The 15062-nt window shown below is 32.8% G+C and overlaps 1 protein-coding gene across 1 annotated transcript; it reads left to right on the top strand.

The window, feature by feature from the left end:
- Window positions 1-942: 942 nt before the first annotated feature.
- On the top strand, window positions 943-14003 carry LOC106663868 (serine/threonine-protein phosphatase 6 regulatory subunit 3). Its single transcript, XM_014389077.2, has 18 exons — window positions 943-1413; window positions 1633-1703; window positions 5929-6008; window positions 6074-6515; window positions 6580-6746; window positions 6812-6925; window positions 6996-7137; window positions 7198-7350; window positions 7411-7524; window positions 7582-7646; window positions 8081-8270; window positions 9598-9681; window positions 9746-9807; window positions 9985-10058; window positions 10145-10288; window positions 10361-10532; window positions 10652-10738; window positions 13525-14003. Exons 2-18 carry the CDS (start codon window positions 1647-1649, stop codon window positions 13583-13585), a joined length of 2208 nt encoding a protein of 735 aa, XP_014244563.1. The 5' UTR covers window positions 943-1413; window positions 1633-1646; the 3' UTR covers window positions 13586-14003.
- Window positions 14004-15062: the final 1059 nt, after the last annotated feature.

Genomic DNA, 15062 nt, shown 5'->3' with positions numbered 1-15062 from the left:
AATTAACCAAATTACTTGTTTCAATTAATTATTCTTTTTTTTTAATGTAAAGTCTTGGTCGAAATGAAAAAGATAAGTGTCACGAGCGGGATTCGAACCCACGACCTTCGGCTGGGTTCAAATCCCGCACATGACACTTTTTCATTTCGACCAAGACATTACATAAAAAAAAGAATAATTAATTGAATTAAAATTCAAATATCACAACATATCCAATAATTTAAAAAAATAATAATAATACACTTACGTATTAAACAATATGTAAAATAAAAAATAGCTTAAAAGAATATTTCATATAAATATACCTAACAAAGACTACATTTATTATTATCGTAAATTGTTAAATTTTCATTGTAAAATAATATAGCATATTTTAAAATATTATATAAACAATATTAGAAAACAATTACATAAAAATGTACGATTTAGTAAGAATAAACAAAAGTATTTTGCCTACATTTAGATGTATTATATTCAGTAATTATTTTAATTAGAAATAATATAAGTGAAATATGGAAAGATATACATATATCTAAATACACATTCATAAGTGCAAGTTAAATAATTTATATGAAAACTTCTAAATAAGTAAATAAATAAAGTAGTTTAGTGGATTTTCTATCGGCGACCCTAACCCCATATTAATACAAATGTGGTTTGTAGATCCAAGTTTTGTATATTATAATGGTACCACTCACAGATTTGTGTTCGCACCCTTTGTATGTTAGTAATGGTTTGCATCTCTGAGGCACGTTGGCGCTGGCGGCTTGAACGAAAACGGTCACGCTCTAAATAATATTAACTCTGTTTATTTTTTGTATAAATAAATATTTATCTGATTTGTATTTAATGTTTTATCAGTTAAATTATTATCTGAGCCCTCTTCGTGGGGAAATCGTCGACTTCGATTTTCGATTTTATAACCGGTTTCGTCATCAGCGAGGGGGGGGGCATTTCGGGGGATCCGTCGCTCCCTCAAGAACGAAGAACCGTACTGTAACGTTATAATTAGAACACAGCAGTGAAACAGACACAAAAATAGAAATACACTTTTTAACCATGGCTAGCATATAAAACGCTCGGATTCGTACATTTTTTTTAGTTTAATTAAAGTCAAAGTTTGTTTTTAAAGTGATTCTTGTAAAGTGATCCGCGCCGAGAGGAGAGACAGAATTCGGTTTTCGACTCGGACGGTCCAACGTTATCGCCATTACGGAATTATGTGAAAAAAAATGAAAATGCAGTTGTTAAAGGCGTTGATTTGAAATTAAGTCGATTTTAGTTACACGGGAGTGAGCCGGGGTGAAAAAACTGTCGCGTTCGAGTTACGTCCTTCCGACTTTCTACGTGAGGCCGACGTCAAAATTCCAAAAAAGTCTTAACCTTAATTGATTTTCCTGCTTTATGACCAAGGTAAATGTAGTTTTATTATATCTATACACGATAAAAACTCAATCAACTACGCTTTTGTCAAATTGGCCTTTGACAGACCCTGTCAATTAGGCGTTGCACAATTTCACAAATCGGCTTGATAATGGTCATCACGGATCATTACAGACCCAGTTACTATTCTTCCCAAGACGTTTTCCGATGGCTTGTTACAACAAAAATCTTTTTTCTTTTTTTTTACAGGTGCTGGTTACACCATGTTTTGGAACAACAATCTCTCTTCGCCGTCAATCGACACAGTCCTTGTCAAACATGTAAGAGAAACCTCTTTTTTTATATAACAATAATGTTTACAAACGATTAAATCTTCATTGGCCAATAATTGAAAACGCCCAACAAAAAATTTCTTCCATTTGACTATAAATCGACTTAATAAAACGTGCTTGTACTATAATATAACAACAGATTGCTCAATGCGTTTCACTTGATTGAAGAGTGCCATCTTTGGCTCCATATAGAGAGCATATAGGAGGAGTGTGCTTAAGCACAGCAGCAGGTACCCTGTTCCAATTTTTAGAAGAAAAAGGGTGGTTTTTATCGTACATAGTATCAATAGTTTTGTGTACTTAGCTTATGTTGAGAGTGAATGTATTTATTGGCATGAATATGTAATGTGTGAGGGCTAATGGCAAAATATATTGGGTACCCTATCAAGAAGTGTCATCTCACCTGTATAAGAATAGGCCATGGAGGTTGACACATGGAGACTAACGTCTGGGCCAAAGCCACCTGACATGTAATGAAAAGGTTGCTCGATGTGTCCCACTTAATTGAAAGACGCCATCCTTGGCTCCTTATAGGGAGTTTCTAGGAATGCCACCCAGTATGAGAATTGTGCTTAGACACAGCAGCAGGTATCCCCTTTCTGATTTTTAGAGGAAAGGTTTTTTTACTGTAAATAGTGCTGATAGTTTTGTGTATTTAGCTTATATTGATAGTGAATGTATTTATTAGCATGAATGTGTAGTGTGAGAGGGCCGATGGCGAAATATACGGATGGAGAAATATCAAGTACTCCACCACTGTGTATCAAGATCACTGCATATGTTGTATGTAGGATCTGACTTGGAGAAGGGTCTTCTCACCTGATTAAGAATAGGCCATGGAGGTTGACCCATGGACACTAACATTTGGGTCAAAGCCGTCTGGCACAGAGTGAAAAGGTTGCTCAATGTATCCCACTTGATTGAAAGACGCCATCCTTGGCTCCTCAGAGAGCTTCTAGGAATGCTTCCAGTATGAGAATTGTGCTTGAACACAGCAGCAGATTTTTATTGGAAACAGGGCTTCTTACTGTATCCTATCGACCCTCATTTAGGATAGTTATATGTGTACAAGGTGTTGGAAGAATATCAAATACTCTACCATCCTAATTGAATGAATGGAACAAGTAAATAGGATAGGAAAGTATTTAAGAATGAATGAGAGTTTGAACGGCTTGGTTTTAGGAACTGATTATGGCTTATTATTTATTATTGATGGCTGAAATGACCTAGCTGTTGATAGCACCCTGAAGCCCAACCTCGGTTGCTGGATGGATAACACAGAGACCCTGGACTGCCAACACCCAAGGTGGATGATTCTCAAGGCCCACTGATAATTTATTGTAAATTACACAAAAGTTGAATTGCTGACAAGAAGTGATAGGCTCAACTCATCAACGTATGTTCATAATCCACTTAATTAATCTTTTTATCTATGGTTTTCGGCTGGGATGAAAAATTAGTTGTACGAGCGGATTTGAACCTTCGGCTCAATACGCCGCTGCTCTACTTGAGCTAACGTGACTTCGATCCACTCGGACACCAACTCCCCATCCCAACCTACAACCATTTGAATTTTCCCTCTTTTTGCCATATTTTCAAATACTGCTTGTGACTCTAATTTTTCATCTCAACCAAAAACCTTAGATAAAAAGAATAATTAATATAGTCAATTATGACCGTCAAACAAATATGTACATACATATGCAGATTTGAGATTATATAAGTCATCAATCAGTTATAACATCATTGTTGTTTAGTGGCCATTCAATAAATGTTTGAAGTAGTGAGGAGGGGTCAAGTTCAATGTATTTCTGAAAAACGCATTTTTCATTTAATTGCTGATGTTTCAACCTTTATTCGGGTCATCTTCATGGCATAAATTGTAGTGTTATTCCTGTAGTTTCATGTTTATTAAGTGTATATGGGATGAAATTGTTGTAAACAACAATGTAGGACAATAATCAATGTGTCACAACACAACACTGTTATGACATTCAGTCAAGGTCATCTAAGTGATGACCAGACCAAAACTGAAGATACTGAAATGAAAACTGTTTGACAGATAAAACCAGCCAGAATTGGTATAATTGCAGATGATTTGTATAATTTGTGTGTTGGTTAATGGAAGAATATAAATATTACACTTTCTTGAATTCTGGTGTGATTCTGACACCTAGACTGTTGTAAATAGTTTTTGGTTTAAAATTTCTGTATGGGTGTATTTATTAGCTTGACTGTATGGCTAGAAGTACAAGGTATAATATAAATTTCCTATTGATTGTTACTCGAGTTAAATTATGTAGTTTCTTGTGACATTCAGTTGTCAGCTTGGTGATGAAAGACCAGCACAGAAGTTAATGAAATGACAAATTGTCTGACTGATAAAACCAATGATAATTGGCATATTGAGGTGATTGTGATTATGTGTTTGATTGATTTGTGCAGGCTAAGGTTGCATATAATTGTTCAACAATCTAATAATGTTTCATTTGGTGTAACACCTAGATTATCTTACATAGTTTTATGTTTTAAATCCTTGAATGAATTATTTATTTTAACTTTATTATCATGACTGTATGGGTTGAGAGTGTAGAGATAATTTCAAATGCCCATTGACTGTTATTGATCGTGAGACTACCAAGATGAATCATGATGATCATACTGATTGTTTTGAATGTAGGTTAATGGTGGGATTTATAAATACCTTTAAATCAATTGATTACACTTTTAACACAATGATGTATTTGGCTCAATGTTTCTTTAAATAAAGTGACTAGGCAAGTCTACTTTTTAAATAAAATAGGAGCCTTTCAAACAACAAAATTGACTTGTGTTCACCGCTGTCTATGGTAGGTCACATGTTTTGGTTTTTAGAAGAAAATAGGATTCGTTCTTGTTCTGATTGTTTTGCATGAGTGAATATATTTGACAGTTGAATGTGTGACATTACCATACAGTACCATATAATAATATATTATATAAAGTATTTACGTAAGGATGAATTTATTTAAGAATCAACTAGAGCAATTTCTGTTTAACTCTCAATAAAAAGTTTTAATTTCAATAATGATTTATTTGTCTTCAATAAAATTAATGTTATTGAATAAATGATTGGCCAGGCTTCCTACAAATAAAAAAAGGAGATAAGTGAATGGTCTAGATAAGAGAAATTCATTTAATTGATGAACTTTCTGTGATTATATCACTAGAACCAGGATATTATCAACATTAATATTATTTTTGTAAAAATTAAAAATTCAATTAACAATAAATGTAAGTTATTAACATGGTTGTGCTTCTTAGAAAATATATGCCAGATGAGCAAACCTGTTGCTAACAATGCTAGCAATCAATATTTGTATCATACATTCTAATTATTCAATTTTCATTTGCTTTCATTTATATGTGTGAGGTTTAAGGGCCAACAAAGCTGAGGTCATTGACTCTCATTTTTCTTCTTTTTCTGGTGTTTCACGTGTATTTTTAAACCTGCAGGCATTTGAAGGTCTTAATCGACTCTGATTTTATGTGAATACTAAGTTGATATTCTGAAATGTTACCTCTTGAAATAAATGTTGTCAGGTTGTCCCCAACCCAGAGTACTCAGTATTCCTCGGGGAGTAACCTTCTTTTACTCTCCATATGTCACATACTCACCCCAGAGTATTCAATATTCCTTGAGTCATGGTTGAACATACCCATCCCAGAGTTTTCAATATTCCTTGGGTCAGGGTTGAACATACCCAACCCAGAGTACTCAGTATTACTCTGGGAGTGGTCAAACCCATTCTATTCTCACTAATTACTTACTTTCACACTCCATATGTCACACACTCACCCCAGAGTACTCAATAGTCCTAGGGCAGGGTTAAACCCTTCCTTTCATATGCTAATTGATTACATTAATTAAAATAAATTAATGTGAACACAACACAGACAAAATAAAGTAACACTATTTACATTTAAAAGCCCTGTAGCCCTGAAATATTGGGTCTGTGCCCCAAGACCCAAGATTACATTCAAGTCCAACAATATATAAAAATATTGCATAAACATCGAGCCTTCTACCGTTGAAAGTGCTTGACCAATATTCAATCCTTATTTTAGAAGGTGCTCTTGAGTTATTCTTGTATGACCTATGCGTAGTATTGTCAGTATGGCCTTTCCATTTTTTTTTATATATTCCTTTTTTTACATGGTGTAACATTTACAGGATTTGAAACTTGGCGAAATTTTAGACCATGAAAACATCATTCAAGACCTTCGGAGTCAAAATAAAAAATTATTGGAGTTGTAAGTTATTCGCCTATTATGTTTATGTTTCCAAAAATTTCAAGTAAAATATTTTTTTTTTCTAGTATTACAAGGGCAGATGTATTGAATGATCTGGTTACTTTAGTGACTGAAGAGCCTAGTCTCGAATTGGATGAGAATGAGCGTTACAGGTGGCCGAACTTGGCCTGTGAAGTCTTGACAACTGATGTACCATTGCTTAACGAATGCCTTTCCGAAAAGGATCTCTTAGTTAAACTATTTTCTTTTTTTGAAAGTGATCCGCCCTTAAATCCCCTCTTGGCGTCTTTTGTGAGCAGGACATTGAGTCTATTAATTAGTAGAAAGATAGATCAGAATTGGTACTCGTACCAACTTACTTGCCTTAAAGTTTTAGAATTTTTAAAATCCACTGAAAACAGCTCACAGTTACTTTTAAAACACTTAGGCACATCGGCAATCATGGATTTAACACTTAAACTCCTGACTCAAATTGAAGGAGATGCCATGCAAAAAAATCTGCTTGATGTAAGTCATTGGAAAAACAATCATAAATTATTTTTATTAATTTTTTTAATTGTTTTTATTTCAGTGGATAGAGAGTGTACACTTAGTGGAAAATATAGTTGCCTTGTTTCACCCAAGTGTTGATGCTGACCGACAAGTCAATGCAGCTCAGCTTTTATGTGATACTATTGAAAAATTAAGAGCAAATGAAATTCCAGCTAATGAATACACAGTTTTAAACCACATTCAATCGTAATTATTGCACAGACCTTGTGACATAAGTTAAATATTAATAAAAAGCAAAATATATTCCATAGGCCTGAAGTAATTAAAAAGCTTTTATGCAACATGTTTGATGAAGATGAGATATCAGAAAGCAGCATTGCAGGAGGGATTTCTGTATTGCTTACTCTTCTAGACACTTCCCCTGTGTATGTCCAAACAATTTTATTAATTAATTTGTTCATATTTCAATTTATTTTTTTATTTTTTACTTAACAGGGAATCAAATGTGATCGTGTATAGAGAAAACCCTGAGTCCTATGATTCAGTTAAAACTTCCAACCCTGTTTTGCCCGAAGTCATTTCCGTCATTGTTCCATATTTGCCTAAACTTCACAATTTGCTCATAAATCCACCAAAGGTACTATTATTTTGTGCCAAGTATAAATTCGGCCTCAATAATTTTCTTATTTTGTTCTAGAAAAATCCTATTAAATTAGCCTGTGGTTTGATAGAGCCCCCTTTAGGTACTACACGACTGGCTGTGATCAAATTAATTTCCGCACTTATTGCAACAAACACTCTTGAAGTCAATGAGATGCTCGATAAATTGAACACTGTTCAAGTTCTTTTGGTAAGTTGTTTATTTTTTCTTTTTGTTAAAACGAGTAATAATTATTTATCTCATGTGCAGGATCTCTTTTTTCACTATACTTGGAATAACTTTTTGCATACCGAGGTAGATAAATGTTTGGCGTTTGCCATCAACTCCCCTTTGGCCCAAGAAACCAATCCGCTTATAACAAACGTAAATATATCAAAATAACCAAAAAAATGTCTATTAAAAATCTGGTTTTACTTTCAGATATTTGTTAAATGTCAGTTACTTAAGAGGATTCTAAAGGCATGGGAAGACAACGAACTCGACCAGTAAGAAACTGATTAACTGATTGTTTACATTTTTCAGTGTAAGAAGTATCAATCGCTTTTTCACTGACGAACACTGGATCAAGGCATGGTTTTAAATAAAAAATCAAATTCAGTTGTTACTGCCAAGCTTTCGACCTATTTTAAGGTCATCATCAAGACAAAACAATCTCAAATATGTCTACAGTGAGGACTGTTGCAGTCTTTGACAATGATAGGACTGAGTTGATCTCCAAGAAAATTTGAGATTGCCTGGGAAAAAACGAAAACAATTATATCAACTTGTAGACATTTGTAAGATTGTTTTGCCCTGATGATGACCTTAAAATACGTCAAAAGCTTGGCAGTAACATTTGAATTTACTTTTTTCTTCAAGATCATACCTTGATCCAGAGTGTTCATGTGTTTATATTTTATTAATTGTTCACGCTTTAAAGGGGTAAAGGAGGTAAGAGGAGAGGCTACATGGGCCATTTGACAAACATCGCCAACTCTATTGTCAACCAGAAAGACGGAAATTTGCAAGTTTTCCTCAAACAACATGTTGACGATGACACTATGAACCTATGGCAGAATTATGTCAACGGCACTTTACAGCCCATAAACAAAGTCCACCAAAGATACCTTGTATGGTATTTTCTATTCTTCTATTATACAGGGTGTTAAAGGGTTAAATGTCAATACCCAATATAGGGGGATTCAGTAAATAAAACGTTCAATGCCACCAGAATGGGGTTTCTATCTTGACTCTTTCTTGAGATATTAACATTTCTGTGATTTTAGTCTAAAATCAGATTTTTTGAAAAATAAAAATCGTAAATTTTCAACTTTAGCATTATTAAAATACAAATCTGACCTTTATTTCACAAACCATACTAAATTTTCCGCAAGATAATATTTTTGATCATAAGGTATAATTTTTGGAAATACTCAGCACTCACTTGACATTTCTTAGAACTTTTCTTAGCGTCTCCTTTGCAAGATTGAAAATTGTGATAACCCAAGAAAATCTTAAATGTCATTTTTTTAATAAAAACATTTATTAGTTGGTAACAAAAATTAGATACATTCTTCTGGTGGCATGGCTTGCGAGGAGCCCTGATTTCACCCCGCTAGATTTTTTCATATGGGGGACTCTGAAAAGTGTAGAGTACAGCACACCTATTAAAACGAGGGAACAGCTCATAGGGAAAATTGATTAAATCACAAGCAAAAATATGAGGGAATAAGTCTCACATGCAGTGTGTTGGTTGCTCTACGTTCACGTTTGTGTATCCAATACGAAGGAATGCTTTTCGAACTACTTAATGTGCAAAAAATGCATAATTTAAGAAGATTAATTTTTATTGTAATTTTTCTGTAATTATGTATACTTTATGAGAAGAATGGATCTGATTTTGTTACCAACTTTTAATGTTTTCATTAAAAATATGACATAAATAATGTTTTTGTAAAGGAGATATCACCAAGAAAAGTTCTAAAAAATGTAGAAGTGAGTGTGGCCTTGGACTACTGATAAAATAACACAAATTTGGTGAAATCCCTGAAAATGTTGATGTAAAAGTCATTGCACTAGTCACAATTGAGTATTTCCAAAAAAGAAAGTTTTGCCATTGTTATTCTTTGAGCAGCTACTGTGTATTCAGAAGCCCAAAATTTTCAACAGAAATGTTATCTATAGAAAATTTAGTATAGTTTGCGAAATAAAGATCAGATTTGTATTTTAATCATGTTATAATTCAGAAATTACAATTTTATGTTTAAAAAATCTGATTTTAGACTAAAATCACAAAAATCTTAATATCTCAGGAAAGAGTCAAGATAATAGAAAACTTGTTCTGGCAGACTGGACTATGTTTTATTTAGTGAATCCACCATGGCAGGATTGACGTTTAACCCTGTAGCACCCTGTATACTACTCTTTTGGAATGAAAATAAACATTGCAATTTTTAGGGAGGAGTTCATCCAGCTCAGAATGTCAACTCTGATGACCAGTCTCATTATAGGAACATAGTTTTCTCAAGCGATGCAGTAATGGTATATTTTTTTATTTTTACTGATTGCATTTCTGTTTGCTAACTTTATTTTTACTGGTTTTTAGGACTTTAACAATTCTTCCAACTTCAACGACTCAGTTGGCATCGATAAAGATGAACTCACAAGGTGATTTCTTGAATATTTTACAAAACTAAACCCGTGCACTTTTACTGTAATGATTATTTTTTGTACTAATATTTTTTCTGTGATCCATGTTCATATATTTTTTATTGGGGCTGTATATTCTATTTTCAATTTACTAGTTTGTTTGTTATTTTTGTTTTTTAATGTATATTTTTACAGTTTTGATGAGATGGAAGGAAGGGAGAAACAATTCTCGGATTTGTGCACAAAGAAAGACTTTAGTTTAGATGACAGTAAGCTTATTTCTTGCAGTTTTTGTAGTACTAATAATCATAACTTTTTCGATTAAAAAAAAAAATATATATATGTTTTTTATTAGTGATGAGGCAATCGTTTATGTGTGATTTCAACCCTTGGCAACAGGCTGAAACAGGAGATTCGTCTGTGAATGACGGTTGGGCCGATTTTGCCAATGTTATCGAACAAATAAATTGCGAGCCAGATTTTAAAAATCACGTTGATGGTAATTTCTCATTAACACATTTAATTATAGAGAAAGGTTATTATTACAAAAAAAAATTTATATTTTTCATAGATGAAGGTGACAGTAAAGAAGAGAAAAATTGCAAAGAGAATCATGTAATCATGGAAGACAAGTGTGAAGTTGAATCTGGTGACCTGGATAAAAAAAGCGACAATAATGCAAATTTAAATAATTTTAATAAAGACGCCCCAAACCATGAGGAAGAGCTTATTGACAACTTTAGGTAATTGTAATAGTTTGTTTTTTAAAATTGTATATATATATATTTTTTTTTAAATATTTAAATTGTTTAATGTTTTTAAAATTTGTTCTCACTTCTCTATTTTGTTTTTTCTACCTCAGGTATTTATCAAAGCAAGGAATGATGTCTGAAATACCGGAAGTTCCTCAAAGTCAAGGTGATGGTGTAAATAAATCTTGTAGTGATAGGTAAGTCATTTGTTTATATAAGTTGTTAGGTTATTTTTTGTATATTACAGGCGCTATTCAGAAAATAATCATTAAAATGTGGTACAATCGCAATAAAGTTTGATGACAATTTAAAGAATTGGGTTGTAAATAAGTCTATAGTGTTTTTTAAGGTAAATTCAATTAAAATTTCATGTACTTTTACATATCCCATGTAATTTTCTAATTTTCCTTCCTCCCAGAACATTTCTGGTTTTTGAGCAATGAACTCCTAGGTGTTTTTCCCCTTAATTTGTTTTCCCTAATAATACAGTTTGGCAGTGGAAATCTAAAGGGGCATTGTCGCGCAAATAAAATGGGTGGGGTAGCACATCTCAGCAAGCTCAACAATTTCTGTTGGCGAGAGTTATCCTGGTGAAAAAAAAAAAAAAAACCATCCCCTTGCAATTGGCCAATGATGGTCATTTTTGGTCAATTACTGATTTTAATTGCTACCATTGTGTGATATAAACATGAGAATTATTAGTTTGATTGGGTGGAAAAAAGCTGATAATAAATCTACCCTTCTCATCCCACCAAATGCACAACTTTTTTGAGTGTTGTAATCTGGCTTTTGGACTTGTTAAAATTAGTTCAGTGATGTAGTTTATCGACCAGCTACTTCAATGATGTATGTTCGCAATTATTTATAAATTTATGACATTGTTTTTGTAAGTCCTAAACAAAAAAACGTTATTTCTTTTTGTATTATTATATTGATAATCGTTTTTGTTATTGTAGCGCCTTGAGAAAGACTAAATATATAGTTGAAAGCTTGGCAATAAAACAAAACCTTACTGATTATATTGACCACAAACCCGATAACTGAGAGCATTAAAATTAGTTGGCTACGTTCTTCGCTCTGAATATTATTGTAAAGGATCCATTTTTCATCAGTTTTTTAAAAATAGGACATTTACATTGCATTTTAGAAAGGAATGTCGGATAGAGATGTGATCCACTACCTCAGTCACACATACGGAACCAATATATCACTCTGACAAAATATCTAGTTAATTAATAGAAATAATGAAGGTGGGGTGAGTATGTAGATTCACTTTTTTTAAATGAACAGATAGAACTAGAATCATCATTTACAAAAAGTGAACATATCCAGCTGTTCTTCTATGCAATGTCTTGTGTCTTTGAGTGTGGGTTATCTTTGATAAAGTTTTAAATTCGGTCATCATCAATGGTTGATGGGAACACTTTGCATCTTCCAAATTAGTAGAAATGATAAATAGTGGGGTGAGTTCAATTTAAAAAGATTCCAAATCGGTTTCTGCATCTAAACTAAGCAAACCTCTTATAGATGGTGCTTTATACTAAAGTGTCATCATCATACACATTACAAATTTTCCAACCAGCCTGAGCTGCAGTTTTCTCTTTGCAGCAATAAAATAACCTTTAATCTGACGAAAATGTATTATTTTCCTCTATTTTAAATTAGGAAAATAAAAAAATAAAAGATCTCATTTGAGACTGACCAATAAAATGTCTACTAATTATCCCAATCATATCCAGCAGCTCTCAGATGCAGCCCTGTATGAAGATCAGTTATTCCAACCTCTATACAGATACTGAGAGATTGAGATTCAAATTCGTAGAATCATTGTGCTGTTTGTTGTTATCATTATTAGTGTTAATCTAGTAAAGTTGGAGGATGTTTCGTAGTGAGCCGCCCTGCTGTCGGATGTTTAGTGCACATCAGTGTTTTGCATTGTTTTCTCTCCATGTAAATGCACTTTTCTTGAGTATGAGAATGAACCAGAACTGCATTCACCTTATCCGAATGTATCATGGCGATTTTTGTGAGATGCTAAAGATAAACTCAACATAACAAGAATAAGAGAGGAGGGGATGTGTGGAGGGAAATGAGCATCAAAATGGGACAAAGACAACAAAAAATATTGCCATGACAGCAAACGCAGATGCAGCTGTCGGTGAAGTTATAAATGACATGCTTGTCTCGTGCAAACTGATGGTACACCTTGTTTCATCTCTAGGCTCAAAATGTTTAGCCTCGTAGAAATGGTTAACCCGAGACGGCGTTTCGTGAGTGATTCTCACGTTTAGTTGCAAAAGCGATTTTTCCGCATAGTGGAAACCCAGCTTAAGAGTGGAAAATATAAAAAAACATAACTGCTTCTTTGAACTTCAGTCTAAAAGTGAAGAGACAAAAGCATGATATGCTCGCAGTGCTCAAATAGAGGTAGGGTTATGTCACAAGGGGAATGTAAAAACTTAAAAAAAAGAAGGTAAAAATGGCTCACTGCACTGTATGGGTAATTAAATCCAATCATATTCGGATGAGTTGAAACGCTTGTATGAGATATGTTAAGTTCTCTTTTATGTTTATAATTGCAACCATAGCTTGAATTTGGTTATCATCAACATTTAAAGGTTGACCAGAGCGTTTTACTTCTAAACTGAGCATACCATGTTAGGTGGCATTTTCTACTAAAGTTTCACCTTGCACATTAAAAAAATCAGCAGTTTAAGCTCCAGTTTACCCTTTGTACTAATGACAAATTATTACAATAACGAAAATTCACATTTTCCTTAATTTTAAATTAGAAATATTAATACAAGACACTAGAGATAAAATTGAATTATTGAAAATGCCAGGACTTATTATACAACCCAATATATCATTTCTCCTCATATGTACATCTTAGCATTGTTCTGGAATTGTCTTCTTTATTTCAATTGAAGATTGAATTATACATGAGATTTTACAGATGCAATACTTGTTCTTTTTTTTCCAGTGTGCCTCAGCAAAGAGTAGAGGAGAGCATGAAAGCAGATGCTCCTCAAGATCCTGTGTGATACTTGTTGAAAGATTATTCTTGTGCTAACTGCATATCACCTTTGTTAAACCCTGTGATCAATTCCTATTATACTTTTATGAAACTGTACGTTAAATGTTTTTTTCTTAGGGTATTAGGTATTTAAAGAAAAATAATAAAATCAAGAGCCGTGATATACTTTCAAATTGGAACAGGTTTTTCCTTTTGATTTCCATCCACCGTTGGTTTATTGCAAAATGATCGGAGAATGTGCAAATAAGATTTATAATTATATAATATTTCTTAATATACAAATTTATTAAAATAGGGTTGTATATAATATTGATCTTTCCTTGAAACCAATTATACCATCAATTGTTAAAATTTATTGTTATTATTTATTCAACCACAGAAAACAATTGTAGATAAATAAATATGGTGATGGCAATATCAAGTGATATCAGCTTTTTTTAATAATACAGCCAAAACATCTAAGCTTATTAAAATAAAAATGTATCTATAATTACCATTGTTGACAAGACAGCACAAAATGTGGGTATAAAAACAGTGCCTATTTAATCTTTTATGTTATAAATTTTTTTAAATTCAATGTAGTAATTTTTTTTACTAGATCTGTTTTTGATATCTGTGAAACAGTTAAATAAAATATTTTCACTCTTCGCCAGTTTATTCCATTTCTTTTTGCTATCACCAAATGTTTAAAAATAAAATATGTACAGGAAGGAGCATAAAACATTATCACGTCATATTGTCATGGAAATTGGAAATAAAGTAAACACTGATATGTTTAAACATGTTTTAAACAACCAAAAACAATGCAATCAATGTTGAAAACACTTCAATTTAGACGTTTCATCATTTGTGCCATAATCACTTACGTTATAGATTGTATTTGTAATAACAACCTACAACTTTAAAACCAGGCGTAATAAATGACAATAAAAATAATCTATAATGGAAAATGTGTTACAATCCGCTTTCATTGCAAAAAAGTTGGCCAAATTGCATAGACTTTATTAATAATAGCAATGTCTGTGAGGTTAGAGATCTGCTAGTTAGAAGTGACTTCAACAGTTCCATTTCTTAAAACTGATATTAATTTGGTTGATGCTGTATTCTCGTCCTTTAAATTTTGTGCACCTAATTATCTTCACGGTCTTGCTTTCATACAGAAAGTTCTCAATTCTCAGATCTGTTCTGCCTTCTTCTATAATTCTTTCTAGTTTTGGCTTGTGAGTTCCTCAATGTCTTTTGAGAGGGTTTCGAACTTTTTTGTAGAGCACCATTGTTGCCACAAAGGTTATGCAAAGCATTTGAACATTTGAAAACCACTATACTCATCTCTAATAGAGCTCTTAGAATCCTAGGCTTTCTGAAATCTAATTTTTTATAGTGTCTTTACTATAAAAATTTATGCTTCTATAATCTGGCCTTCTTACTATGACAAGGATAGAGCCCTTATTGAGAGGCTCCATCGAAGGCATTTAAATATTTAG

The sequence above is a fragment of the Cimex lectularius genome, unplaced genomic scaffold (assembly GCF_000648675.2).
Source record: "Cimex lectularius strain Harlan isolate CLEC.00 unplaced genomic scaffold, Clec_2.1 scaffold150, whole genome shotgun sequence".
NCBI classification, from domain to species: Eukaryota; Metazoa; Arthropoda; class Insecta; order Hemiptera; family Cimicidae; genus Cimex; species Cimex lectularius.
This window is presented reverse-complemented; position numbering and strand designations above follow the sequence as displayed.

Bases quoted from the DNA above. Each gene is read 5' to 3' on its own strand.
- LOC106663868 (XM_014389077.2), top strand. From the start codon at position 1,647: ATGTTTTGGAACAACAATCTCTCTTCGCCGTCAATCGACACAGTCCTT. The intron at 9,682-9,745 runs GTATATTTTTTT...ACTGGTTTTTAG, and splicing joins TCTCAAGCGATGCAGTAATG to GACTTTAACAATTCTTCCAA. The intron at 10,739-13,524 runs GTAAGTCATTTG...TTTTTTTTCCAG, and splicing joins AATAAATCTTGTAGTGATAG to TGTGCCTCAGCAAAGAGTAG.